The 26,646-nt window shown below is 36.4% G+C and overlaps 1 protein-coding gene across 1 annotated transcript in view; it reads left to right on the top strand.

The window, feature by feature from the left end:
- Positions 1-25,440, top strand: part of OSBPL11 (oxysterol binding protein like 11) — a gene marked incomplete at its 3' end in the record, with an annotated part of 73,599 nt that extends 48,159 nt beyond the window's left edge. Inside the window, exons 8-13 of the mRNA XM_084231715.1 lie at positions 753-893; positions 7,110-7,608; positions 12,621-12,807; positions 19,942-20,124; positions 23,522-23,675; positions 25,375-25,440. Of these exons, the coding sequence (XP_084087841.1) occupies positions 753-893; positions 7,110-7,608; positions 12,621-12,807; positions 19,942-20,124; positions 23,522-23,675; positions 25,375-25,440 (1,230 nt within the window). The remainder of the gene's footprint in view (positions 1-752; positions 894-7,109; positions 7,609-12,620; positions 12,808-19,941; positions 20,125-23,521; positions 23,676-25,374) is intronic.
- Between the last annotated feature and the right edge of the window lie 1,206 nt (positions 25,441-26,646).

Here is a 26,646-nt window from a genome sequence, read left to right as displayed (position 1 = left end):
CAGTCAGTCACCTTTAAATTTTACTTTTTATAGACTTAGTCTTAAATGTGGCAAATATTTAATTCTTGAAACATGTTGAACTTAAATTACCATTAGTGGTATGCTTCTAGGCAAATGGTTGAAAAGTCTGTAAAACCTGAGATTCAGATGAGATGTTCTCCACTCTTGGAAAAGTCCTATTTTTACAAAGTACATGTATTTTATATATGACATATATGGTGAAACCACAATTTGGTTAGTATCAACCATAATGGGTTCATTAAATGAAATCTATTCCACATCCAGGTGCTAGAAGTTACATTTTCAGGAAGATTTTTGCCCATTCTCAGATCTATTTAGGCCCATTATAAATGTTTTTAAGGGCCTCCCTGGTGGCACAAGGCATTCATTAAGCAACGCACTATGAAGCAGTCTGCATCCTCTGCAGCACAGAGTTCGATCCCCAGCCAGGGAGCAACCCACATGGTGCAGCAGACCTCTCCTGTCTCGCCTGCTGCTCCCTTTAGCAATGTACTTCAGTTAGTCTGCCTGTTCTGTTCCTCACTCTGTCTCTGGTGAATCCTCTCACCCCACCCCACCCCCACATCTCTGGCCTGTACCCCAGCTGTTGTATGCATAAATAAATAAACATCTTAAAATAAATACCTTTAAGTAGACATTTAAAAAAAATGTTTTCAAGCCTGATATTTGTATTTCTTAATGGAAATTAATAAGCGCTTATAACTCTAGGCTTTTCTTTGCTTTGTATCAAGGAACCGGAAGAAATAAATGCGGATGATGAGATAGAAGATACATGTGACAACAAGGAGGATGACCTGGGAGCTGTGGAAGAGCAACGCAGTGTTATCCTACATCTCTTGTCACAGCTCAAGCTGGGCATGGATTTAACAAGAGTAAGTAATAGGTTAAACTGGCCTTGGAAGTCATGATGTCAGGAATATGTCTGTAATTCTTAATGTTGTCAGGGCTTTTATTCTTTATGAATTGTTTTTTTTTTTTTATCTCTTTATCAACATTTATGTTCAACATCTTATTTCACAAAAAAATGTAATGGTTTTCTTGTGCAGCAGGAGGTTACATGGCTAATAAAGACCCATATGGTCTTCTTATTTCTATACAAAAAGAGGTCCATTGGTATACAGAACTAAAAATACAAAGAAAAGGATATAATCCCAATAGAACCATGAAAAACATTAACATGTTTTCTTTACTCTTATTTCCCATGTTGATTAGTACATTATGGTATTATTTCTAATACAGGTCAGCAAACATTTTCTTTAAAGGGCCAGATAGTAAATATTTTCCACTGTGTAGGCATAGATCTCTATTGGAACTACTCAGTTTTGCCTTTATATTATGAATGCAGCCGTGGATAATATATTGGACTGGGTATGAAAGTAACCTAGCAAACCTCTTTACGAAGACTAGAGGCTAGATTTGACCAAAGGCCATTATTTGTAGACTTCTCATCTATAACCTTGCTATTTACTTAAAAAGTGTGGTCTATATTAGCTGGATAGTGGCAATCCTTTCACAATGTGTACACATATTAAATCACCACAGAAAATATTTTACAATGTATTTGTCAAGTATACATCAATAAAACTGGATTGGGAGTGGAATATGGTCTCAAGACCAATAGCATTACTCATTACATGAGAACTTGTTAGAAATGCAGAATCTCAGCCTTCAGTCCTAGACTTACAGTACTAGAATCTTGCAGTTTAATAAATCTATCTGGTTTATATATACATTCAAATTTAGAAATACTAATCTATAGTTTTTAATTTTAGGTCAATCTTCCCCTTCCCCAGTATATCTAATTAGTAGTATATCTAATATACATGACATTAATTTTAAAAACTAATCAAGTTCAAGACCTATATATTTCACATATTTACTACTGCCATGTTAGTACCACTTTGCATCAGTATGGGATGTCAAAACTGACGTTAGAAGGTGTGTTTGAAATTGAGGTTTTTGATGCCCTCAAAGGTAGTGAAAATGTAGATTACGATTGTTTGACTACAATGATTTGTTCACTTTAGAATGTAATGTAATTAGAAAATATTTTGCCTCTAACACTCAATTGAAGTATTTCAAAGGCAAAAACATTTCTTCCTTTGTGTAGATTTGTGTAGATTATGGAGGGTTTAAAGTAAATGGATTAAATTAAAAGTGTACTCTTTGAAGGAGACATTTTAGGACTTAATAAAGAAACCCTTTAACCATTAATCTTTTATCTAACCTTAATAGTTCTACTGGGTATCCTTTCTTTTCTAGAAATATTTTCATATTAGTGGTTCAAGGAAGTCTGACAGTTGTAAAATTGATAAAAATGAATAGTCACATAAGTAGTTTGATTGTTAAGGTGTTTGCTATTCCTTAGATTTATCAGGCATAAGAGTAGTGTTGAGGTGTATTTTATGGAGCATAAAAACATTCAAGATGAAGGTGCTGTGGTAGTAATCCAGATGGTATAACTCTCTTGGCATGAATTACTGTTTATAATGTAGTTTGACTTAAAAAACAACAGTTGTGTTTCGTTAAGTAGAAGATGTATGTATTTTATACTTATAAATAAAATCTTAAGATTAACCAACCACAAATTATAAACATTCATATAGCATTTGAAACTATGGCATTCTTTAAAGTGTCATTAAAGAACCTGGTGATTAAACTTTGTCACATCTGCCTCCTATCTAATAATACACGGGTATAAGGAATATTTATTGAACCCCTCATATTCCAGACACTGTGCTAGGTGCTGGGAACTGTAGAAACAAAGAAGGTAGCCATGTTCCCAGCCTGCGTGTTCTGAATAAGTAATACATATTTTCCCTACTGTTTCTTTTAAGTAATAATATGAATTTATTATATGCAGTATTTCACAGAAAGTTTTAGGAAATTAAAGGTAAGAATCTATAATTCCACCACTCTAACAACATAACTTTCACTTTTGAGATTTCTTTCCATAATTATAGTATATTTTCAATTTTGTTACATTTCCTTTGTTCCGTTAATATTTTTGCAAAAAGTATTGTATATGCAACAGACTGAATAGAATATATATAAACAGTTCAAAGAACAATCATAAAATGAATATATATAAGCAGTTCATAGAACAAGGTAATATTGGATTAAGTTGTAGAATGGGAACTTGAAAGTTCTCTGAGTCTCTCTCAGTTGTAGTTCTCTACTTTTTCCTAGGTGTAACCACCTTTTGTCACCCATCTCCCTACTTTCTCTACAGTTTTACCACCTACTTATGTATCCTGTGACATTATTACTTTATTTAGGAAAAAAGTGAGTAGCCAGCTCAATTGTAGCTGTATCAGGAAAGGGCAATATTGTTATTCATAGGAAGGACTCCCTCCCTGGAGAAAAACTGAACAGTCTGGTGGCATCTACTTCTTACAAATTATAGAGAAAGTTAAGAACTGTTTCTGAAGAAATCAAGACATAGTCATGAGCGACTTCTGAAAATTATTTAGCTCACTGAATTAGAGTATTTGGTGTAAACTGGATCAAATTAGAGCATTTGGTGTAAACTGGATGATACTAGACATCTAGTAGGAATGTGGGTCAGAAGGAATGAACTGCTTAGTAATTTCTGCTTCTAAGCAAACTGACTACTGCTAACTCTGAGGAGTAAGTTGATGTCAGAACACCATCTGTGGTTGCAATGAGTATCTTCAACAACTCTAGACAGCATTATATAAAGAGGAGGGTGGGTACTAAAAAAATGATACAGTGGCAGCATGAATGACAATTCACTATGTCTGTCTTTTGAATCACATCACTCTAATCTGGACCAGTTTCCCTCTGTGTCTACTCTACAGTTTTCTTGTAGGCATGCTCTTTCATTGTCCTCCTGGGATTCCTTCACTTTTCTCCAGGAAACAGATCTGTTTCCTGTATTCCTTTCTTCTTTTTTTGATTGCCTCTCACTTTAGTGGAACACATCCTCCTTTAACTTCTGAGAAAGATCTGTGGGAGGCAAAATGTGAAATGTGTTTGTAAAATGTTTTTATCTTGCCCTAATGTTTGATTGGGTAAAGTTTTTAGCGGAATAATAATTCCTTTAGAATCGTATCTTCTTGCTCCAGAGCTGTGGTAAAAAGACTGGTCATTTTATTTCTTCATCTTTTGTTTGTGATCTGTTTTGTTTGTTTTTCTCTCTGAAATTACTTGCCTTCTTTGTCCCTAAAAGTTTGCAATTTCGCAGTGACATATCTTGGCCTAGCATGCTTTTTATCTGTTTCCTTTGAGTACTTGGTAGGCCTTCTGAGTATGACAACTCATATCTTGCAGTTCTCTGAAATTTTCTTGAATAATTTCCTTGATGATTTTCTCTCCTTCATTTTTTCCTGTTCTTTCTGAGACATTAGATGGCCACTGGACTTCCCTGTTGGGTCCTCTATTTTCTGCTGCTTTTCGCTATCATTCCTGTTTTGGGAGATTTCCTCACTTTTATCTTCTGATCCTTCTCTGGAGTTTTATTTTATTTTTTTTTCTTCTCTGGAGTTTTAATTTTTGCCATCATGTTTTAAATTTTCTTGAACTTTCAAAGTGGATCCTTATTTTGTGTTATATCCTCTCAGTTCTCTGAAGATATTTTTTAAAAAAATTTTTTTAAAGATTTATTTATTTTTATACAAGAGCTGGGGTATAGGCCAGAGGCACGGGAAGGTGAGAGGATTCACCAGAGATAGAGCTGGGAGCAGAACAGGCAGACAGACCGAAATACACTGCTGAGGGGAGCAGCGGGTGTGACAGGAAAGGTCTGCCATGCCATGTGGAAATCTCCCTGGCTGGCCGGGAATCAAATCCTTGCTGCAGAGGCTGCGGACAGCTTCACAGGACTGCGCTCAACCCTCTGCACCACTGGGGAGGCCCATCTGAAAATATTTTTAAGGTTTCTTTTTCCCCCTCCCTCCTGAGGTTTCTCTTTGCTCCAGGACTGTTTCCTTATTTTGGTCTTTTATTCCTAATTAGAAGTTTTCTCTACAGTCTGGTATTTCTTGGACTTCAGCTCATGATTTAGTATACAGGAATTAAAAACCTGATTTAAAATTTGGAGCAGGTGGGGACTGTGCTTTTCAATGCCAAGTAATCTGAATTTGTTGGGGGATCTGGTATTATAGGACTTCCTCTAGATTTAAAAAATTTCCTAGAAGGGCCTCCCACATGGTGCAGCGGGTTGAGTGCAGTGCTGTGAAGCTGTCCGTGGCCTCTGCAGCGCGGGTTCAAGTCCTGGCCAGCCAGGGAGATAGCCGCATGGCGTGGCAGACCTCTTCTGTCGTGCCCACTGCTCCCCTCAGTAGTGTTTTCTGTCTGCCTGTTCTGCTCCCCACTTTCTCTCTCTGGTGAATCCTCACCCTCCCTCACCTCTGGCCTGTACCCCAGTTCTTGTATAAATAAATAAAATCTTTTTAAAAAAAATTCCCTAGAAAATTCCCTACTCTCCTGCTGGATGGGTAAAGCAAGTAGGAGTTACAGAGGAGAAAGAGGGCTGGGTAACAGACTGCCTCAGTAGCTAACATTTAATTTATACAGGGTCATCTCATACCCTTTTATCAGTATGGTACCCACTCTTAGAAGTCCCTACTTCCCAAACTAGTGAATAAGCTGCTTTGTTTCATACTCTGCAGACTAAACCTCTAGGCTTTGTCTGAGGTGCAAGAGGAATAGTTAATGTGGAGGTGGAGATGGGTGGTAGGGAGTTTATTGCTTTGCATACTTTACAGTCAATATTCTTTATTTTAGCTTTTTTCTAAACTCCCAGATCTAGCAGTAACTGATGCTGTCATTCCTGAGCCCTCTTAGTAATCTGTAGTATAGGTTATTGGTTGAATGTCAGCTTTCTAGTTATCAAGTCCCAACATTTTGCTCCTTTATTTCCCTAGTGTCTCTTGGTTAGTCTTTATATTTAATTACTATAATTTAATAGAATTTCATTGGAAAATAAAATTAAAGGTTCTATATTTAATATGCCATCTGACCCTGAAACATTAGTCTCTTTTGTATTATTTTATTTCCTTCCTAATCATTTTTCTGAACAACTTTAATAGTTCATTAAGTGAAAGTTCCCTTTTATATTAGCTAGAACCATAGTTAACAATGCAGGTTGTTTTAGTTTTATTTTCACATTCCCTTTATTTCATATTATTTCCTAGAATAATAATTTCTGTACCAAAAGGATATGAACATCATTGAGCTCTTGAAAAATATTACCAAATAGTTAAACCAGTTTCAGGTACCTCTGCTTTAAATAAAATGGTTAGTTTTCCTTATAGTTACTTGAAGTTTGGTGTCAAAAACTCTCTTTAAAATAGTTCTCTGTACTTAAAATTAAATGTAAATTAAAAATTTTGCTTAGTCAGTGATCTCTTTAGTCTGTTTCAGGGAATGACATTGCCTCTTTTCCTATCTTCTATCTTTATCAGTCATCTACAACTTATCTCAAAAGTTAAAAAGGGGAGTCTCCCTGGTGGCACAAGGGGTTAAGATACAGCACTATGAAGCTATACATAGCCACTGCAGCACGAGTTTGATCCCCAGCCATGGAGGTGACCCACATGGCACAGCAGACCTCTCATTACTCGCCTGCTGCTCCCCTCAGCAGTGTATTTCAGCGGGTCCTTCTGTTCTGTTCCCCACTCCATCTCTGGTGAATCCTCTTACCCCCTACACCTCTGGTCTGTACCCCAGTTCTTGTATGCATAAATAGATAAATCTTTTTTTAAAAAAAGAATAAGAAAGGGGAGAAAGCTTGGCTAACATTTACTTTGACCTTTACCACTATTTCCTCATGAAAATTTTATGCAGTCTAGAACTTAGTTTTTTTTTTTTTTTTTTTTTTTGTTTAATTTCTTCTTCCTGTTTCTCTTAAAGTCCTGAGTTAGTGTTTAATCTTAGCTACTTGAGCAGGCTTTACTTTCTTTTTAAGCGTGCTTATTTTTCAGTGAGACCAAATAACTTTTATGACCTTGTTTTTAATACCCATCTAGAATTAAATGTTTTCAGAGAGATAAGAATAGTTGTTTACAAATACACATACAGATTGAAATTTCCCTCTTTGGTTGACTTTCGCTGTTTTATTTCAGGTGGTGCTTCCAACATTTATCCTAGAGAAGCGTTCCTTGCTGGAAATGTATGCAGACTTTATGTCTCATCCAGACCTGTTTATAGCCATCACTAATGGAGCCACAGCTGAGGACAGAATGATTCGCTTTGTTGAGTACTACCTTACTTCATTTCATGAAGGCCGCAAGGGAGCCATTGCTAAGAAACCTTACAATCCTATCATTGGAGAAACATTTCACTGTTCCTGGAGGATGCCAAAAAGCGAGGTAGCATCCAGTGTTATTAGCAGCTCTTCCACCCATGCAGTCACAAATCATGCTCTTCTATCAGAGGAAACTTTGAACCAGGTGGAATCAGACTGTTACATAGTCAGATTTGTTGCTGAGCAGGTTTCCCATCATCCTCCAGTCTCAGGATTTTATGCAGAATGTGCAGAGAGGAAGATGTGTGTAAATGCTCATGTCTGGACTAAGAGCAAATTCTTAGGCATGTCGATAGGCGTGACAATGGTTGGAGAAGGTAAGTAGAAAAATTATTCTCTACTTTGTAATATCAAGCTATAATCTTAAATTTTGGGAAACAAGATAATCTTAGTTTAAAATGTTATAAGGGTGCCTCCCTGGTGGTGCAGGGACTAAAGTCTCAGCACTATTAGGCTATTCTAGCTACCGTAGCAGAAATTCAGTCTCCAGCAAGGGAACTAACCCACGTGGCGCTGCTAACCCGTTGCTCCCTTCAGCAATGTGTTTCAGTAGATCCACCTGTTCTACACCCCACTCTGTTTCTGGTGAATCCTCTCACCTCATCACCTCTGGCCTACATCCCAGTTCTTGTATGCATGAATAAATAAAATAAATCTTTAAAAAGTTTTTTGTTTTAACTAGTTCCAAATTAGTTAAATTCCCTCCTAATTTCTAACATGCTCTAGAATGCTTTTGGGGGAAAGAGTTGTATTTTATGGACAATGATTTTTTTTCAGCTTTTAAAGGTAAAATGTTTTTATAATAAAAAGTTTGGAAAACTTAGAAAAATATCAAGGAGAACATAAAAACTTTCTAATTCCTCCATCCAAATATAGATAAATTCAGCTAGTATTTTTTCTATGTATATGTATGGTCATAGTTTTATAAAATCAGAATTCTCTAGCTGTAGTTTTGTGTCCTACTTTTTTGCACTAAATATTTATTTTTCCATATCGTTGACAATACTTTCAAACATGTAGCACTAAAGAGATACTTTCCAGGTAAATCTTTATCTACATCTTTTATATTTCCTTTTGAGATATTTAATGTATATTGTCAGGCTTTACTTCTACTTCAGCAAAAGATTATGAAAAAATAATTTTGGAAAAATGAGTTTTAGTGATGAATTAAAAAAAAACCGACAAAAAAACTTCCACAAAAATCACAGCAGATTTAATGAAAATATAATGAAAGGAAAAAACTACCATTTTATGTTAGAAGAACACTCTTGTATATAGAATAATTTGTTCTGCATATAAACTTATAGTGTAGCATGGTATAATTAAATCTATGACTCCAACATCTTAAGATTGATTTGTGGCTGTGAAGAAAATAATTTATATCCCTTTTCATTTTTAACATTTGTTTTGATATGAGCTTTACCAATTTCCAAATATTAATTGAAATTAATCAAAACTTTTATAACATTTAAAAATTTTTATTATAAAAAGCTGCTACCTTCAGTTACATTGTTTACAATGTTATTCCTAGGCTTTGCATAGATCAATTTGTTTATATTATAGGTGAAAAAAGTGAAGTCTAGGGTTGATGGGACCTATGCAGGGTTATATAGACTAAAGTTTGGTCAAAACTATAACATCACTTTTGGAAGACAGTAATTATTACCAGTTTAGTTTGGTAATGCTATCCTTTCTCACTCCAAGAAAGGGAATGCCTGAAGAAATTAGGGAAAGCATTAATATCTTAATCATGCATTAATTTTGAAGGACATATATAATAGCTAATACTTGATTGCTTAAGTGCTATTTATATATTCATAAATTGTCTTTTGGAATTAAATTGTTATTGGTACCTTCAACAAAAAGTAAATTACGATTATCCTAACTGGCTTATTACCACATACATTCAAAATAGGTTGTATATTTCTTCAGATTTTAAGTTTCATAGCATGTGAAACTTAGTATGCTTTTGTTAATTATTTCTTACAATTCAAAGCTCCTAAACCCAGTTTATAAAGTCATACTTTTAGAAAAGTGATAAAAAGTCCATTTTCAATTTAGAATGAATCAGTTTACTATGAAATAATTAAAATATACCTAGGTATATTGTCAATATCTCTTCTGACAGTTCCCATTTATAGAAATAAAATATAACCAGAAACACGTTCCTTATGAAATGGTGCAGTAATTCTTGATTCACTGTTCCCTTTGTGAGGACTGTTGATGCCAATAAAAAGAAATATAGTTGGTGTTGCTTTATGTAATGTAGATTGCTTCAGAATATTAGTTTATTTGCTAAGCTAAACATGAACTATATTAAATAATTATTTTTTTTTTTAAGATTTATTTTATTTATACAAGAACATGGGTACAGGCCAGATGTACGGGAGGGTGAGAGGATTCACCAGAGACAGAGCGGGGAACAGAACAGGCAGACTGACCGAAATACACTGCTGAGGGGAGCAGTGGGCGAGACAGGCGAGGTCTGCCGCACCATGTGGGTTGCTTCACGGCTGGTGGGGATCAAATCGGCACTGCAGAGGCTGTGGACAGCTTCACAGCGCTGCGCTCAACTGCCTGTGCCACCAGGGAAGCCCTATATTAAATAATTATCATAACTTTTCCCCTTATTCATGAACATTAGAAACAGAATGCTTAATGAACATTTACTTAGAAAGAAGTACTGTAAGGCCTCCCTGGTAGCACAAGGGGGTAAGTCTCAACACTATCAAGCTATGGCCAGCCACTGCAACATGAGTTCAAACCTAGCCAGGGAGTTAACGCACATGGTGCAGCAGACCTCTCCTGTCTCACCCGCTGCTCCCCTCAGCAATATATTTCAGTAGATCTGCCTGGTCGGTTCCTCACTCTGCCTCTAGTGAATCCTCTCACTCCCTGCACCTCTGGCCTATACTCCCATTCTTGTATGCATAAATAAATAAAAATAAATCTTTTTTTTTTTTTTTTTAAAGAAAGGGCCTCCCTGGTGGTGCCAACACTTGATAGTATTAACACTATCAAGCTACTGCCAGTCACTGCAACAGGAGTTCAATCCTGAGCTCGATCCCCCACCCAGGGAACTAATCCATGTGGCCCAGCAGGCTTCTCCTATCTTGCCTGCTGCTCCCCTCAGCAGTGTATTATAGTAGATCTACCTGTTCTGCTCCCCACTCTGTCTCTGGTGAATCCTCTCACTCCCCACTCCCCCGCAACTCTGGCTTATACCCTAGTTCTTGTGTGCATAAATAAATAAAAATATATCTTTAAAAAAAAAAGTACTCTACGAGTTCAGACTTACAGTGTATCTCCTATTCAGTATTTGTTTTGATGGTGAACTAGGTAATGAACTTAGGTTAATAATGTACTTTTGTTAATTATTTAAGTCTCCTTGGTATCGCTTTAATTATCCTGTATCGATAAATTTTTCATTAAAGTAATTCCCTTTTTAAGAGGAAATACAAATGGCTAACAGGCATATGAAAAAATGTTCAACATCCCTTATAATCAGGGAAATGCAAATAAAAACCACACTGAGATACCACCTTACACCAGTAAGAATGGCACATATCAAAAAAACAAGCAACAACAAATGTTGGCGAGGATGTGGTGAAAAAGGAACTCCCCTACATTGCTGGTGGGAGTGCAAACTGGTCCAACCATTGTGGAAAGCTGTCTGGAGGTTCCTCAGTCTACTAAAAATGGAGTTACCATACGATCCGGCAATTCCATTACTAGGGATCTACCCAAAGGACACAAAAACAGTGATTCAAAAGAACACCTGTACACCTATGTTTATTGCAGCACTATTTACAATAGGTAAAACCTGGAAACAACCCAAAAATAGATGACTGAATCAAGAAGATGAGGTATATATACACAATAGAATGTTATTCAGCAATCAAAAAAGATAAACTCATGCCATTCGCAGCAATGTGGATAGAGCTAGAAGGAATTATGCTTAGTGAAATAAGCCAGACAGAAGAAGAAAAATTTCGGATGGTTTCACTCATAACAGGAATATAGGGGAACCAAATAAGACATCAGTGTAAAAAAAAAAAAATATAATAACAGTACAAAACACAACAAAGCAAAAACAGACAATTACAAACCAGAGACATACTGCAGGGGAGGAGGAGGGAGAGGGGTGAGAGGGAGGGAGGGAGGGAGGAGCACAGGGGACTGTGGTGATGGTGCACGGGTACCTTGGGGAAGGAAATTCTATGGGGACTCAATCTGAGGGGGTGGGGGGAAGCAAATATTGTAAAAAAATGATAGATGTTAAAAAAAATAAAGTAATAAATAAAAAAATAAAGTAATAGATGTTAAAAAAAATAAAGTAATACAAATATTGTAAAAAAATGATAGATGTTAAAAAAATAAAGTAATTCCCTTTTTATATATTTTTATATTAATTTTATTTTTTTTAAAAGATTTATTCATGCATACATGAACCGGGGTACAGGCGAGAGGTGTGGGAGGTGAGAGGATTCACCAGAGGCAGAGTGGGGAGCAGAACAAGCAGATATATACAGAAATACACTGCTGAGGGGAGCAGCGGGTGAGTCAGGAGAGGTCTGCTGCGCCTTGTGGGTTGTTCCCTGGCCGGCCGGGGATCAAACTTGTGCTGCTGTGGCTGCAGATAGCTTCATAGCTCTGTGCTTAACCCCTGCGCCACGAGGGAGGCCCCCCTTTTTATATATTCTTAAATATGTTAAATATGTGTCACAATGTGGAACAAGTACTGTAAAAATAACATATGTTTGGAAACTACCACTTCTTTTGTAGCTTGACTAATTCAGAATTTGGTAAACAAAATTATTATGATGGCCATAGTTTTTATCATAGAATTACCTTTTTTCTTAATATATGTAAAGAACTTTTTTTCCATCATACCGTCTGAAATTAAGGTCTGTGACTCCATAATATTGAACATTTAATGTTTCCCAGACTGCTGAAAAAAGTATTACTAGCACTGATTAAATGATCAGATATTAATAGGATGTAATATAGTATGGTCTTAAACTCTGACTTACGCTTTTACTTTATTTTTAGGAGCATTAGCGTGAGCTCTTACACTGTTTCCATTGTAACATTTCCTGATTCCAAGAACCCCAAATGAATAGTATAAGGTCATAGTGAAAGTAATCTTGATTCGTTATTACCAGGAAATGTTGTCAAGAACAATTATAAATGAAGTTAATTTCATCTGAAGCTAAATGAAAATCAAACAAAATTATGTTTACTTGCTGGACAGGAGAAAATATATTATGTGTTTTTCATAGCTATTTTTTTTTAAAGATACTAACCTCCTTCTTGTTTTCCCATTTAGGTATCCTCAGTCTTTTGGAGCATGGAGAAGAGTATACATTTTCTTTACCTTGTGCATATGCCCGGTCAATTTTAACTGTTCCTTGGGTGGAACTAGGTGGCAAAGTCAGTGTCAACTGTGCAAAAACTGGGTATTCAGCCAGCATCACATTTCATACTAAGCCATTTTATGGTGGCAAACTACACCGGTAAGAACACTTCACATGGCTTTTTTTCCCCCATCAGTTTGATCTTAAGTGGGAATCCCTTATTCTTATTTTGCTTTGTTTTATGTGAAATAGGGTTGGATTTTTATTTGTGTTTATTTTTTGTATGAAAAAAATAAACTTTTCAAGGCACTCTGGAAATCATGACCTAGTTTTAAAAATAGTGACATCTCTGTAAAAAAATTTTCCTGGTTAGCTAACCAAATGTAGAATAGAATTCCTGACAAAAGAACATGCAGTCTCTGGTCCAGTTATAAGAATAATTCAAAAAGCACATGGTGAAAGTCAGTGTCTTCAGACACCAATATTGAATTGGTGATTTTATTGTAATTTGTGAGTTATTATATCCTCTTCATGGCTCACTGCACTCTTCAGCACTTACCCAGATCACCCAAACCATTCAGTACATGAAGACAAGTCTTCTACTAGGATTCTCAAAAGAATACTGATGTTTCATTAAATCTTTGTTGTCGTCTCAGATTTTCTCTGAATTAGGAATGGTTTTCTTTCTTTCTTTTTTTTAAGTTTTCATTTTTTTAAAGATTTATTTATTTATACATACAAGAACTGGGGTACAGGCCAGAGATGAGGGGGTTGAGAGGATTCACCAGAGACAGAGTGGGGGGCAGAACTGGCAGCTAACTGAAATACACTGCTCAGGGGAGCAGTGGACGAGTCAAGAGAGGTCTGCTGCGCCATGTGTGTCACCTCCCCAACTGCACACAGCTTCATAGGTTGCATCTTAACCCCTGTGTCTCCAGGGAGGCCCCCAAATATGTTTTCAAATTATTTGGGTAACTAGCTGGGTCAGTGATCGCTGGGCTGTATGTCAGGTTTTTGGGTTTTCAAAGAAACTGTCAAAGATCTTTCACAGAGACCGCACCCTTTTACATTCCTGCAGGCAGTGTTGAGGCTCCTGTTGTCCACATCCTGGGCAGCACCTGTGCAGGGTTTGCATTTTTCAGCCCCTACCAGGTGTAATGGTGTCATCTGTTCATGTTCTTCCTTGTCGTCTGTGTCTCTTCTTGGTGACGTGTCTGTTAAAGTCTTTTGTCCATTTTTCAAATGAGGCACCACTCATTTATAACACTGTTTTTGTCCCTTTTAAAATTGTGTTATTTCTTTCTGCTCATTGAGTTTTTTTTTTGTTGTTGTTATTTTTTTTTAATAATAAATTTTATTTTTATATTCCCCCATATAACTGCACATGCCCCATTCTGACCCCAATCCCTCCCCTCCTGGCCCCCACCCCCAAAAAGTGTCTCTGGTTCATAGTTTTTTGTTGATTTTGATTTTCACTTTCTTATAGTTATTCATTTTCCTGATCCCTTATTTAAGTTTTCTAGATTCCTGCTATGAGTGAGACCATCCGGTATTTTTCTTTTTCTTTTTGGCTTATTTCGCTGAGCATGATCCCTTCCAGCGCCATCCATGTTGCTGCAAATTGCATGTGTTTATCTTTTTTGAATGCTGAGTAATATTCCATGGTATATATGTACCACATCTTCTTGATCCAGTCATCTATTTTTGGGCATTTGGGCTGTTTCCAAAGCTTAGCTATTGTAAACAGTGCTGCTATAAACATAGGGGTGCAGGTGTTCTTTGGAATTGATGTTTCTATGTCCTTTGGGTAAATCCCTAGGAGTGGAATTGCTGGATCCTATGGAAGCTCTATGTTTAGTAGGTCCAGAAATCTCCACACAGCTCTCCATAGTGGTTGGACCAGTTTGCACTCCCACCAACAGTGCAGGAGAGTTCCTTTTTCTCCACAACCTCGCCAACATTTGTTGTTGCTAGTTTTTTTAATATGTGCCATTCTCACTGGTGTAAGATGGTATCTCATGGTAGTTTTGATTTGCATTTCCCTGATGACAAGTGATGTTGAACATTTTTTCATATGCCTGTTGGCCATTTGCATTTCCTCTTCAGAGAAGTTTCTTTTTAGCTCTTCTGCCCATTTTTTGACTGGATTATTTTCTTTGTTGTTGCTGAGTCTCATCAGCTCTTTGCAGATTTTTGTGATCAGTCCTTTATCATTAGTGTTGTGTGCAAAAATGTTCTCCCAGTTGGTGGGGTTTCTCTTTGTTTTTGTTATTGTCTCTTTTGCTGTGCAGAAGCTCTTTAATTTGATGTAGTCCCAGCTGTTTATCTTTGCCTTCACTATCACTGCTTTGGGTGATGTGTCTGTAAAGATGTCTTTGATATGCAAATCACGTAGTGTTTCGCCTGTATTTCCTTCTATGTATTTTATGGTTTCAGGTCTTATGTCTAGTTCTTTAATCCATTTTGAGTTGATTTTTGTGTATGGTGTGAGGTAGTGGTCAAGCTTCATTCTTTTGCATGTAGCAACCCAGTTTTCCCAGCACCATTTATTGAACAAACTTTCTTTGCTCCATTGCATAGTCTTTGCTCCTTCTAACAAAGTTTTAAATTGAATAACACATATACCAAAGTGTACAAGTTGATTTTCATTTTGTGAAAATTTGAGTTTTTTGATCTAGACACAGAACATTATCAACATTCCAAGAGCCCTTTCTGCTCTGTTAGAGTCTCTCTCTCTCTCTCTCTCTCTCTCGCACACGCTTTAAAGATAGCCACTGTCCAGATTTCTACTGTCAGATTAGTTTTGCCTGTTTTTGAACTCTGTATAAATGAAATTGTACACTCTGCTCTTCAACTTGATTTGTTTCATGCAGCATTATGTTTTTGAGAGTCATTCATGTGTGCTTGCAGTTCATTCTCCTTAGTGTTTCCCAGTGTACAGCTCTGCCACAGTTTATTCATCCTAATCTTTTTTTTTTTAAAGTTTTATTTATTTATTTATTTGTTTGTTTTGTTTATACATGCACTGGGTACAGTCAGAAGCGCGGGAGGGTGAGAGAATTCACCAGAGCCAGAGCGGGGAGCAGAGCAGGCAGAAGGACCGAAGTACACTGCTGAGGGGAGCAGCGGGCGGCAGGAGAGGTCTGCGCGCCATGTGGGATCCTCCTCCGGTGGCCTGGGAGCAGCCGGGGATCGAACCGGCACCACAGAGGCCACGGGCAGCTTCGCAACCCAGCGCTCAACCGCTGCGCCACCGGGGAGGCCCATTCATCCTAATCTTGATTGGCATTTGGGTAGTTTCCAATTTTGACAAACTGCCACTTGAACATTGTTTGGTGAATGAATAAGTATAATAATTGTATGTATGTAGATATTGAGAAATAGAATTGCTGAGTGGTAAGGTATGAAAGTTGAATGTCGTGAGATACTGTCAAATGTTTTTCTTAAGGGCCTCCCCGGTGGCGCAGCGGTTGAGCGCTGGGTTGCGAAGCTGCCCGCAGCCTCTGCGATGCCGGTTCGATCCCCGGCTGCTCCCCGGCTCCGGAGGAGGGTCCCACATGGCGCACAGACCTCTCCTGCCGCCCGCTGCTCCCCTCAGCAGTGTACTTCGATCCTTCTGCCTGCTCTGCTCCCCGCTCTGGCTCTGGTGAATTCTCTCACCCTCCCGCACTTCTGACTGTACCCAGTGCATGTATAAACAAAACAAACAAACAAATAAAATAAAGAAATAAATAAACATGCCTCTATAAAATTAAAAAAAAATTAAAAAAAATGTTTTTCTTAAGTGGTTATATCAAAATATACTCCTTATAATTATTATGAGACTTTTAATTGCATGTAACTATTTCACTTCTTCACTGGACTAGTACTTGACAACTTTATAAATGAAAAGAAAGTTTGATTGGTTCCCAAACATTGAATGGGTCATTAAAAATACGGATTTCAAAATGCTGAAGCAGTGAATTAAAAAAAAAAGTACAGGTTACTCAAACAGAGCCACTTAATATCATCAGAGTAATCATCTTTTATTCTTATGTAAGGTATTCATACTATGTTACCTGTAATTCTGTTTACTCCTCTCATGATAATCACAGAATTCAAACATTATGATTAAAAAGAACCTTAGAAGTGACTGGACTAACATTACTAGGTGCATAAATGCTTTTGTGCATATATGTGGTGTATGTGTGCATATGCATGTAAATAATTGTGTGTGTACTTGAAATCTTAACAGGACTCATTATCTATAAAAAATTATTAAACACTCTATTAATTGTTCTTTTATTTCCCTGAACATAGCTATAAATTTTTAGACATACTTGTACAGTTTGTGATCTCTCATTGCATCTATACATCTGTATGTATAGATGTTGTGTGCATATATAGCAAGTAATCTATATATATTTGCATATTTTTCTTGGGAACTTTTATTAAGTCTGAGTTTCTTGGAGATAAAATACCCTGTCAAGTTGTAGCTGTTCCCAGTGATCCTTTGTTCTACTGCGAGTTAACTCAGATATAAACCTTTGGATTTTATTTTTTTGGAGCTTCACACAAATGATGTCCCCTTTGTCCTCTACAGCAACACTTATTTTGAAAACAGCTATAATAGGTGTTTTTTATTTTCTCTGAATATACACCTTTATTTCTTTGAACCATTACTTTTAGTGGCAAGAAAAAATAAAATGGTAGTTTTGGTATTAGCCTGTTTTACTCAATGCAAGATAGTTTATAGTAACTGAAATGAAAATCCTAGAGCCATAGGCAGGAAAAAATCAGTCCATGTTGACAGCATTAGTTCCAGCTACTGAAACTATGGAGATCAGTCTATGAGCTGTTGAGGCTTGTAAACACCAGAATACACCAACACTTTGTATTAGAATATTTACTTATATTTAAACTGTGAAAGTCTAATACAAATCATGGTAATATTTCTTTTTTATTTTTAAATTGTTTATATTCCTGTTCAGTCCTTGCCATTTGGATACATCTTTTAACTCTGATATAAGACTATGATAAATTGGACCTCCCTGGTGGCATAGGGGTTAAGTCTCAGCGCTATCACACTATCACGGAAGCAGAGGCAGGACCTGAGTTAGCTCCCCAGTTGGGGAAGCTAACCCACATGGCGTAGCAGACCTCTCCTGTCTCCCCTGCTGCTTAGCAGTGTATTCCAGTAGATCTGCCTGTTCTGCTCCCCACTTTGTCTCTGGTGAATCACCCCCTGCACCTCTGACCTACACCCCAGTTCTTGTATGCATAAATAAATAAAAGTAAATCTTTTAAAAAAATCTAGATCTCCATGCTTTCTTTAGCGCTGTGTAAGTATTCATGTACTTTTCCATGATTGCTTTCATGCTACAGTGACAGTCAAGTTGTTATCACAGAGACAGCCTGACCAGTACATTCGAAGCAGTTTACTTTCTCATCCTTCACAGAAGTTTGTCAAACCAGCATCAGACTATTACAGAGAATTGTTATAACAAAGTCAGGCAAGACCATTCTTCCTCCTTATGCTTCTTTTTCAAGTTTGTTGGGGTCTAATTCTGGCTTGTGTGATTTTTGTTCCCTGTCCCAGTTCTCTTTTTTTTTTTTTTTTTTTTTTTTTTGAGTAGAAGAACTGGGGTACAGGCCAGAGGTGCAGAGGTTAGAGGCTTCACCAGAATCAGAATGGGGAGCAGAACAGGTGGGTTTACGGAAATACATTGCTAAGGGGAGCACTGGGTGAGATAGGAGAGGTCTGCTGCACCATGTGTGGGTTAGCTCCCTGGGTGGGGATCAAACTCAGGCTGTAGCAGTGGTAGCACTGAGACTTAACCACTAGGCCACCAGGGAGGCACTCTCATTCTGCTCTTGTTGTATAACTGCACCTTTCACCATAGACCCCAGGTAACTCAGGATGTATGAATAGGCCTAGGGCTTATTTGCTGATTGGAAAGGCCAGTGAAAGAGATAACAGCTTGTGAGATTATGTTGTGACAGTAAAAGAGAGTTCAAGTGAAGGGTAGATTGTTGTTTCTCGATTCTCAGAATACAATTCTGTGTATGTGTGTATGTTCTGTATTGTCTCTTTTCCTTTTTGACTAGAGATAAATTTCAAGGAAAAAAACAATGTTGGCAAGTGAGATCAGACAGGAAATGTGGACATCACAAGAAACAGGCAAAACCCTGAACATTGTAATTATTTATTTAATTTCATTTGCTTTGAATTCTAACTCAGAGTTCTCATTCCTACTGTCATCAAACAGATTGTAGATTTGGTTGTTATTGGTTTGTTATTGGATCCAGTTTGGTTTGTTATGTTTGGTTTGTTATTGGATCCAGTCCCCTGTACATTCTGATATCTAAGTTCTGGTTCATAGATGACTTGCTTATTGAATCTACCTCCTCTTCCTTGAGCACCAAGTTTGTAAACCTTTGACTTCTGATTAAAAACTATGGACTCCCTAAATTCAACTACATACTTCTGGTTTCCAGGCTTCTAACTTAAACATAAAAAATGCTCAGGATTCCTGAGATGTTGCCTGGACCTCAGAGCTTTGATCCTTTGTATTCCCTTTGGAATCCAAATAAACCATAGTCTCTGGTACACTGATTAGACTCACACTTTTACCCACTATTTTCTGTGTTCTGAGCCTCTCGTCTAATCTGACCCTGTTATTATTTGTATTTCATAATGAACATAAAATCTTGTTCCTATTCCAGTCTTAAGAGGAGCTGCATCCTATCTGTTGATATACCAGCCAGATAACTCTTCATTAAACTTTTAACACTAGTATTTTAAATTCTGTGAGTACTATGTTGATAACAGATTTTACATACCATTACTTTTTAAATTTTTCTATTTTGGTAAGATGGTTTTAAAAATTTCAGTGTATCTTTTCTATTTTTCTTTTATTGATTTTTCTGGGTTTTGTTTTTAATTTTAAAAAGTTTAATAAGTTTGTAGTGACATTTTTAGACTTTAAGAAGAATGTTGATACTTTTCATATTTCTCATTAGCTTGAATATTATGAAAGCAAGCATTTTGAAGATCACGCTTTGTGATCATTTATGGCAATTAAGCCTCTGGTTTGAGTCCCGATATTTTTCCTAAAGATTAAAGTTGATGGTATTTAAAAAAATTATCTAGTAAACTAGCATGAGATTCAGTCTGATTTTGCTACTGACAAATTAAGTGAGCTGAATAACACATTTAAACAGAAATTCCCAAGTACATTCTTAGGTTTCAGAATCCTACAAACTAGCCAATATCACTTATTAAAGCATATCTTTTTTCCTTCTTGCTTCTAGGGTAACAGGTGAAGTAAAGCACAACACTAGCAACACTGTGGTATGCAGAGTGCAAGGGGAGTGGAATAGTGTTCTTGAGTTTACTTACAGTAGTGGAGAGACAAAGTATGTGGACTTGACTAAATTGGCAGTGACGAAGAAAAGAGTAAGACCTCTGGAGAGGCAGGATCCATTTGAATCCAGGTATGTCATCTTTGTATCCATCTAGGAAAGAACTAGAAGTTCGGTGTCTTAATTTAAGCCTCTTCACCAGTTTGAATCTTGAACATGTGTCACTTTACCGGTTTACATCAGCTTCCTTATCTGTAAGTTCAAAGGGATGATATGTTCTGATGCTCTTAAACCTTACTAGCTCTTAGATATAGTCACATTTCAGTTAAAAATCAAACATTATGCTGGGCAAAAAATAGTAATAACACAGTGAATGGATAACTGTTCCCATCATAAAAGCTCTTACAAATTATTTACAAAAGGGAAGGTACCCCAATAAAAAAATGGACAAAAAACATAAAGAAGTAGTTCTCAAAAATAGACAAAATGCCCATTAACAAAATGGAAAATTGTTCCATGTAATTAGAATTCAAAGACATACAAATTAAACCATAAGACAAATTTTTTTAAAAAAGATTTATTTATTTATACAAGAGCTGGGGTACAGGTCAGATCCGTGGCAGGGTGAGAGGATCCACCAGAGACAGAGTGGGGAACAGAACAGGCAGACTGACTGAAATACACTGCTGAGGGGAGTAGCGGGCAAGACAGGAGAGGTCTGCCGCGCCGTGTGGGACCCTCACAGGCCTGCCGAGTTCGAACTGGCACTGCAGGGGCTGCGGACAGCTTCACAGCGCGGCGCTCAATCACCTGCACCACCAGGGGAGGCCCAAGACAAATTATTTTTTAAAATTCTACCTCTCTTGGGGAAAAGTGTAAGCAAATAAGCATTTTCTTACTGCTGGTTAGAAGATAAACTGGCCCAACCTTGCTAGAAGGTATTTTTGTATTAAATGTCATAGACCTTTAAAGCATATCAAGTGGATCTATATGTGTGAAGAAAGTACAGTCTCCAAAGTGAGATGACAGTGGTTGCTTCTGGAGAGAGAAGTACTGGGGTCTGGGACAGGAAAGGAGCTGACTTGTCATAGAATGTCCTTTTGTACTGCTTAAATGTATATACTGTATGTTAGTATTACTGTATCCATTTTAAAAGGAAATACAAGAAAGCATAAAACAACTTAAGATCACATGAATAGAAACAATATATAACTAAATGTATAAAGGAGTTAAAGATTCATTAACCAAAAACTCAGATTGAACAAAAACATGAGACTAATGATCTCTTAGAAATTTTTTTAGGATTTATCTTAAAGGAAAGGTTCTCAAGGTTTGGTCTGTAGACTTCTGGGGTCCTTGAGATCTTTTCAGGAAGTTTGCAAGTTCAGAGTTGTTTTGTAATAGTGCTAAGATGTTATTTGCTTTTTTCACTCTGTTACACTTGCATTAGTGGTACAAAACACTTCTGGGCTTTAGTACTACCCAAGGAAATGGCACCAGAGTATACAAGTAGTCATCATGTTCTCCGCTGCTATATACTTGCATTTTTTGAATGACAATTTCTTTTTGAATGTCCTTGAAAAAGAAGATTATTAGTTGCATTAAATCTGAATCATGTACCTGTCTTTTTAATATTCTGTGTGATAAGGTGGTAATATGCATTAAGCACTTGTCCTGGACACTGAAAAGTATAGTGGTTATCTGGAAGAAAAACACTTGTGTAGTTGTTTGAGTTATAAGCTGAGTTAATTACTCTTTTCACGAAACACCATTTTTACTTAATAGAATAATAGGCAGACAGACATAATTGGCAAACAAATTATGACAATTCAGATTTCAACACTGGGCAGACAATTTTCTTGTAAATAATTGTTGTAAACATGGCAGAATTTTTGAAAACTTAGTTGACACCAAGAGCTTGAAAACTTTCCATAAGGAATTTTCTCTTTAAATTGATAGTAATAATGGGGACCTCCCTGGTAGTGCAGGGGTTAAAGTCTCAGCACTATCAAGCTGTCCCCAGCCACTGCAGCATGATTTCATTAGCTGGATCCCTGGCCAGGGAGCTAACCCATATGGCACAGCAGACCTCTGCTGTCTCGCCCACTGCTCCCCTCAGCAGTGTATTTCAGTAGATCTGCCTGTTCTGCTCCCTGTTCTGTCTTTGGTGAATATTCTCATACCCTGCACCTCTGGCCTAGACCCCAGTTCTTGTATGCATAAATAAATAAAATAAATTTTAAATTGATGGTGATATTTTATGAATGTGATTTTTTAAAGTATTTTTTAAAATGAATGTGATTTTTTAAAGTATTATGTAATAAAATTTGTCCACATGTGGAATATCATTTTCAGATAATGCATGATATTACAAAATCATGCAAGCATTAAAAAAAAAAATCAAAGATGCAGATTTGCCCAGTGGATTTCCGTGTAGCAGAGTATGAAAAATTGATGAACACCTTTTATCTTTATTTCCTTTTTCCTGCTTAATTTGTGCATTATTTACTATTTCTTTTTCTAGTTTCTTAAAATAGAAGCTAGGTCACAGGTCAGTAAACTTCTGTAAAAGTCCAGAAAGTAAATGTCTTAAGCTTAATAAGTCAGTCTTTATGACTACTCAGTTCTGACATTGTAGGAGTCTTTTGTAAATTCTGAATACAAATTCTTTATTGGATATGTGCAAATATTTTGTTCTCGTCTTTTCATTTTCTTGATGGTGGGTTTTTTTTTGTTTGTTTTTTAAAGTATAAGTGTGTTTATTGGGGTGAGATGAGATTATCAGTGTTTTCTTTTATGGATTGTGGTTTGGGTGTTGTGTCTTAGAAATCTGCCTAACCCGAAGCTTTGAAGACTTTCTCCTATATAGTCTTCTGAAAGTTTTATTTTGAGGTGAGAGTGTAAGGTTATCTTTTTACATGGTATGACCAGTTGTCCAGCACAATTTGTTGGACATACTATTTCCCCAAGAACTGTCAGTTTTCTTTTACTTGGAGTTTGTTTCTCCCTCCCTGTGATGTGCTATTAATTGGAGCACACACAGGGTTCCCTCATTTGTTTGCCTTCTCTCAAGGATCACTGTCATGCACTGTATTTTTGTTCAGTACCTGAAAATCATTGTTTCATTGTATTTTGGTCTGGCTTCTTATTTAAAGAGGCAGAAGGGTAAATCTGGTTTCCATTATATCATTATGTCCAGAAGCAAAGTTCTGTCTCTTACATTTCAGGTTTTTAAAAATTTATTACTCTTCCTGTTTATTATTTCCAGAGTTCATTTAAAAATCTTGCACTTATAACTTGAGAAAATACTGTTTATATAGTTTATTTTTAATTAAAAAGGAAGTAGTAGTAGCAGCAGTCTGGACATTAACACCAACAGCATAGTATCAGTTTTTGTAACTCATAGGCATAAAATTATAGGTCTGGTTTAGGAAACATAAATTTTGAAAATCCCTTAATTTTAAGGGTATTTGTTTTAATTACCTGTCTTTTTAAGAAAGTTGTAAAATGAGTGGTTTTCTGATTTCAGGCGATTGTGGAAAAATGTGACAGATTCTTTGAGGGAATCTGAAATTGATAAGGCCACAGAGCATAAACGTACCCTGGAAGAACGCCAGAGAACTGAAGAAAGGCATCGTACTGAAACAGGCACACCATGGAAAACCAAATATTTTATTAAAGAGGTTTGTCATATAAGTCTTCAAATTAAAACTCATTATCTACCTAGTAAGAATTTTAACTTACTGATGCTTGTTGATTATTACTTATACATCTTTAATTCTAAAAGTAGTCCAGCTTAACCATGAGCTTTTCAGTTTGTCGAAGTAAAATAGTTTACCAGCAGTTCAGATGAAATAGACTTGGAGATTTAAGTTGGCTATAAACATAAAATGCTATCACAATCTTCAGTCACAATAGAATATGCAATTCACAATTTACTGTATTTTGTATCATACTGAAACGCTCTGTTTACTTCTAAAGACAATTTATTAGAGCTTCCATTTCCTCCCCTTTGTTATTATACATGTCCATCAGGATCCATTGGTTGTATCCTTTTAAGTGAATGTTTAAGATTTCTTAAGTTGTATATAAATGCAAGCAGGAGAACTTTTATGATACAGTATATCATATTGGGGTCATATGTGTTGTATAAGTGAACCCCAGTCTTACCTTGGACAATTTACCACTTCTAACCTCTGTTTTTATCTGTAAAATATGGATAAATATACAGAAGGTGCACTAAAAACACACTGCCCCTTCCTGGATGAAGTTAGGCCACTCATTTCACTTCTCAGAGCCTCGGTTTCTTCATGTATAAAATGAAATCGTTAGAGGGAATGTCTTAACTTCTAAATCTAGCATTCTGTTTGTGGTTAAGTAACATCTTTTCCAAAGAACAGTATGGATATTGAGAAATATCAAGCATTTTAAGATAAACAACCTAGTGGTTGCTATTTATTATTAAAGAGAAATTATTCTGACACTTATAAAAACAGCACAGAAGATTTTATTCAAGACTGATACAATAGAGGAGAGTGAACTCAACTCTGAATAGAGAAACAAGTGGGAATTTATAGCCAACAGGCAGATTGAGGGAGTGGAAATTGGTAGGTAACAATGGTTAGGGGAGGATAAAAGCAGTTTGATTGGATGTCCAGGACTAGGGGATTTTCTAGAAACTGGTTCCTTGGGATTCTTTGTTAAAACTGGGCTCAGCAGGCCATAGACAAGACCTACCCGAGAAGAGAACTTAAAGGATCCTGACAAAAGTTTGGTCAAGGAAAAAATCCTTGTCACTATGAGCCAAATAATTGCTAGACTTAAGGTCATTTTTGGAACAAGGTAGAGTAAATATATTAGGTTTTTGTCTTTTAATGTAGTTACATAGTTAAATTGAAAGAGAGCTAGGGGTTAAGAACAGATGTTCCTTCTATCTTTAATTCACTCTCTGACTCCTGTTTCTTTGTGGGTGTAGAGTCAGGGAAGAACTAAAAAACAACACTTAAAACTCTTAGGTACTAGAGATGCCAAGACTAAGATGGAGATTACAGCTTATTCCTTCATGGCCATGTTTTGTATGTCACCTACTGCCTGTCATTTTATATGTAGCATCTTATTAAACTTGGTGGAATTGATACAAATGACCTCCACAAAATAAAATGTTTTACAGGGCACTAGATATCCCAGACTAGGACTTCTCAGCTTATCCTATCTAAGCCACAGGCATTCTTTGATGTCTGGAAGTAGAGACTTTTTTCCTTCACAGGAACTCCTCTATTTTAAATCATGACAATAGAATTTCAAGGTAGGATTGCTTCTAGTTTGGGTCACTAATTCTGAAAATAGTATAGCAATGGTTCTTTATTTTTCTACTTGTTTCAGGGAGATGGATGGGTTTATCACAAACCCCTCTGGAAAACAATTCCAACAACGCAACCAGCAGAGTGACATACAATATCTAAGACTTGACCAAATGAGGTTCCTCTCTGTTTACCCTACACCCTCCCAGAATGGAGTCATTGCACTGAGTGACCTGCTTCCTGATTGCACAGACTGAAACTAGGTAAACACAGAGGTGCCTAATAGGGCACCATAGAGCTGCAGCAAGACCAAAGTGTTGAAGAAGCACGATGGACCTCTCACCAAACTGTTCATATGATGTGAGCAATATCATCTGAAAAACTTTTACCTAAATTATTAAATGATTAATCTTTTATCCAGTTCCTGCTCCTAAAGCTAAGTTCAATTCCCCTATTTTTGCATGGGGGCAGCAGATATATACAACAGTGAGAACTCAATGATTTTTATTTCTTTATAGTGAAAAGTGAAGTCTTTCAGAGTTTGTGCTTTGCTTTCTGTCAGTAACTGAAGTATTCACACTACTCTTATAAATAAACCAAGAGGAGGAGGAAGATGACCCAGAAGTGGATTCAGCCATTGTGCCTGAAATCAGTGTTTAAAAAAAAATCAACCAGATTGTAGTAACAAGGCATTCTTTTACTTCAAAAAGACTGTGTGCCTGTGTCTGAGGAACTTACCCATTTTCCACCTCTGTCGGAACTCTCTTTTAAAAATATATTTATAAATTGATTAGAATTATAACCATGGAGGATTTTTTCTTCTGAGCATTTTAATATACTTGAAAACAACATTGACTTGAAAAGTTTCAGAACATTTTTCAGTACCTAGTTTTATTAAATATTATACTTGAGAGACAATTTTTTAAAATAAGTTGATGTCAATATGATGAGATTTTGGCCTTTCTCAAGAACTGAGGCATTAAAGAACATAGCAGATGTTAAAAAATAAAACTGTTACTCTTTTCCTTAGCTTTTTTTCATTTTTTAGGTTGGTGTCCAGTATTATGTACTATCCCTCTGGATAAGTATGCTTTATCTTACCTCTCTTCACTCAAAATTTAAAACTATTCATATTTGTCAGTAATTCAGAAGTTATATATATATATAGACTGAGCGCATATAAGGTATAGTTTTATTTTCTTTTCAAGGAAATTCAAATGCTGAAGAAAGAGTATGAAATAAAAAGATATCAGGAAAAAAAGATATCAGGAAGTTATATTCAGGTACAAATCTTTTTTTAAATAAGTATTTTATTGGAGTTGAAGGATTGCTGGCAATTAAAAGAATAGTGCTA

This window comes from Talpa europaea (genome assembly GCF_964194135.1).
Source record: "Talpa europaea genome assembly, chromosome: 4".
Taxonomy (NCBI): domain Eukaryota; kingdom Metazoa; phylum Chordata; class Mammalia; order Eulipotyphla; family Talpidae; genus Talpa; species Talpa europaea.
Note: the sequence above shows the minus strand (reverse complement) of the source record. Positions and strands in the feature narration are given on the sequence as shown.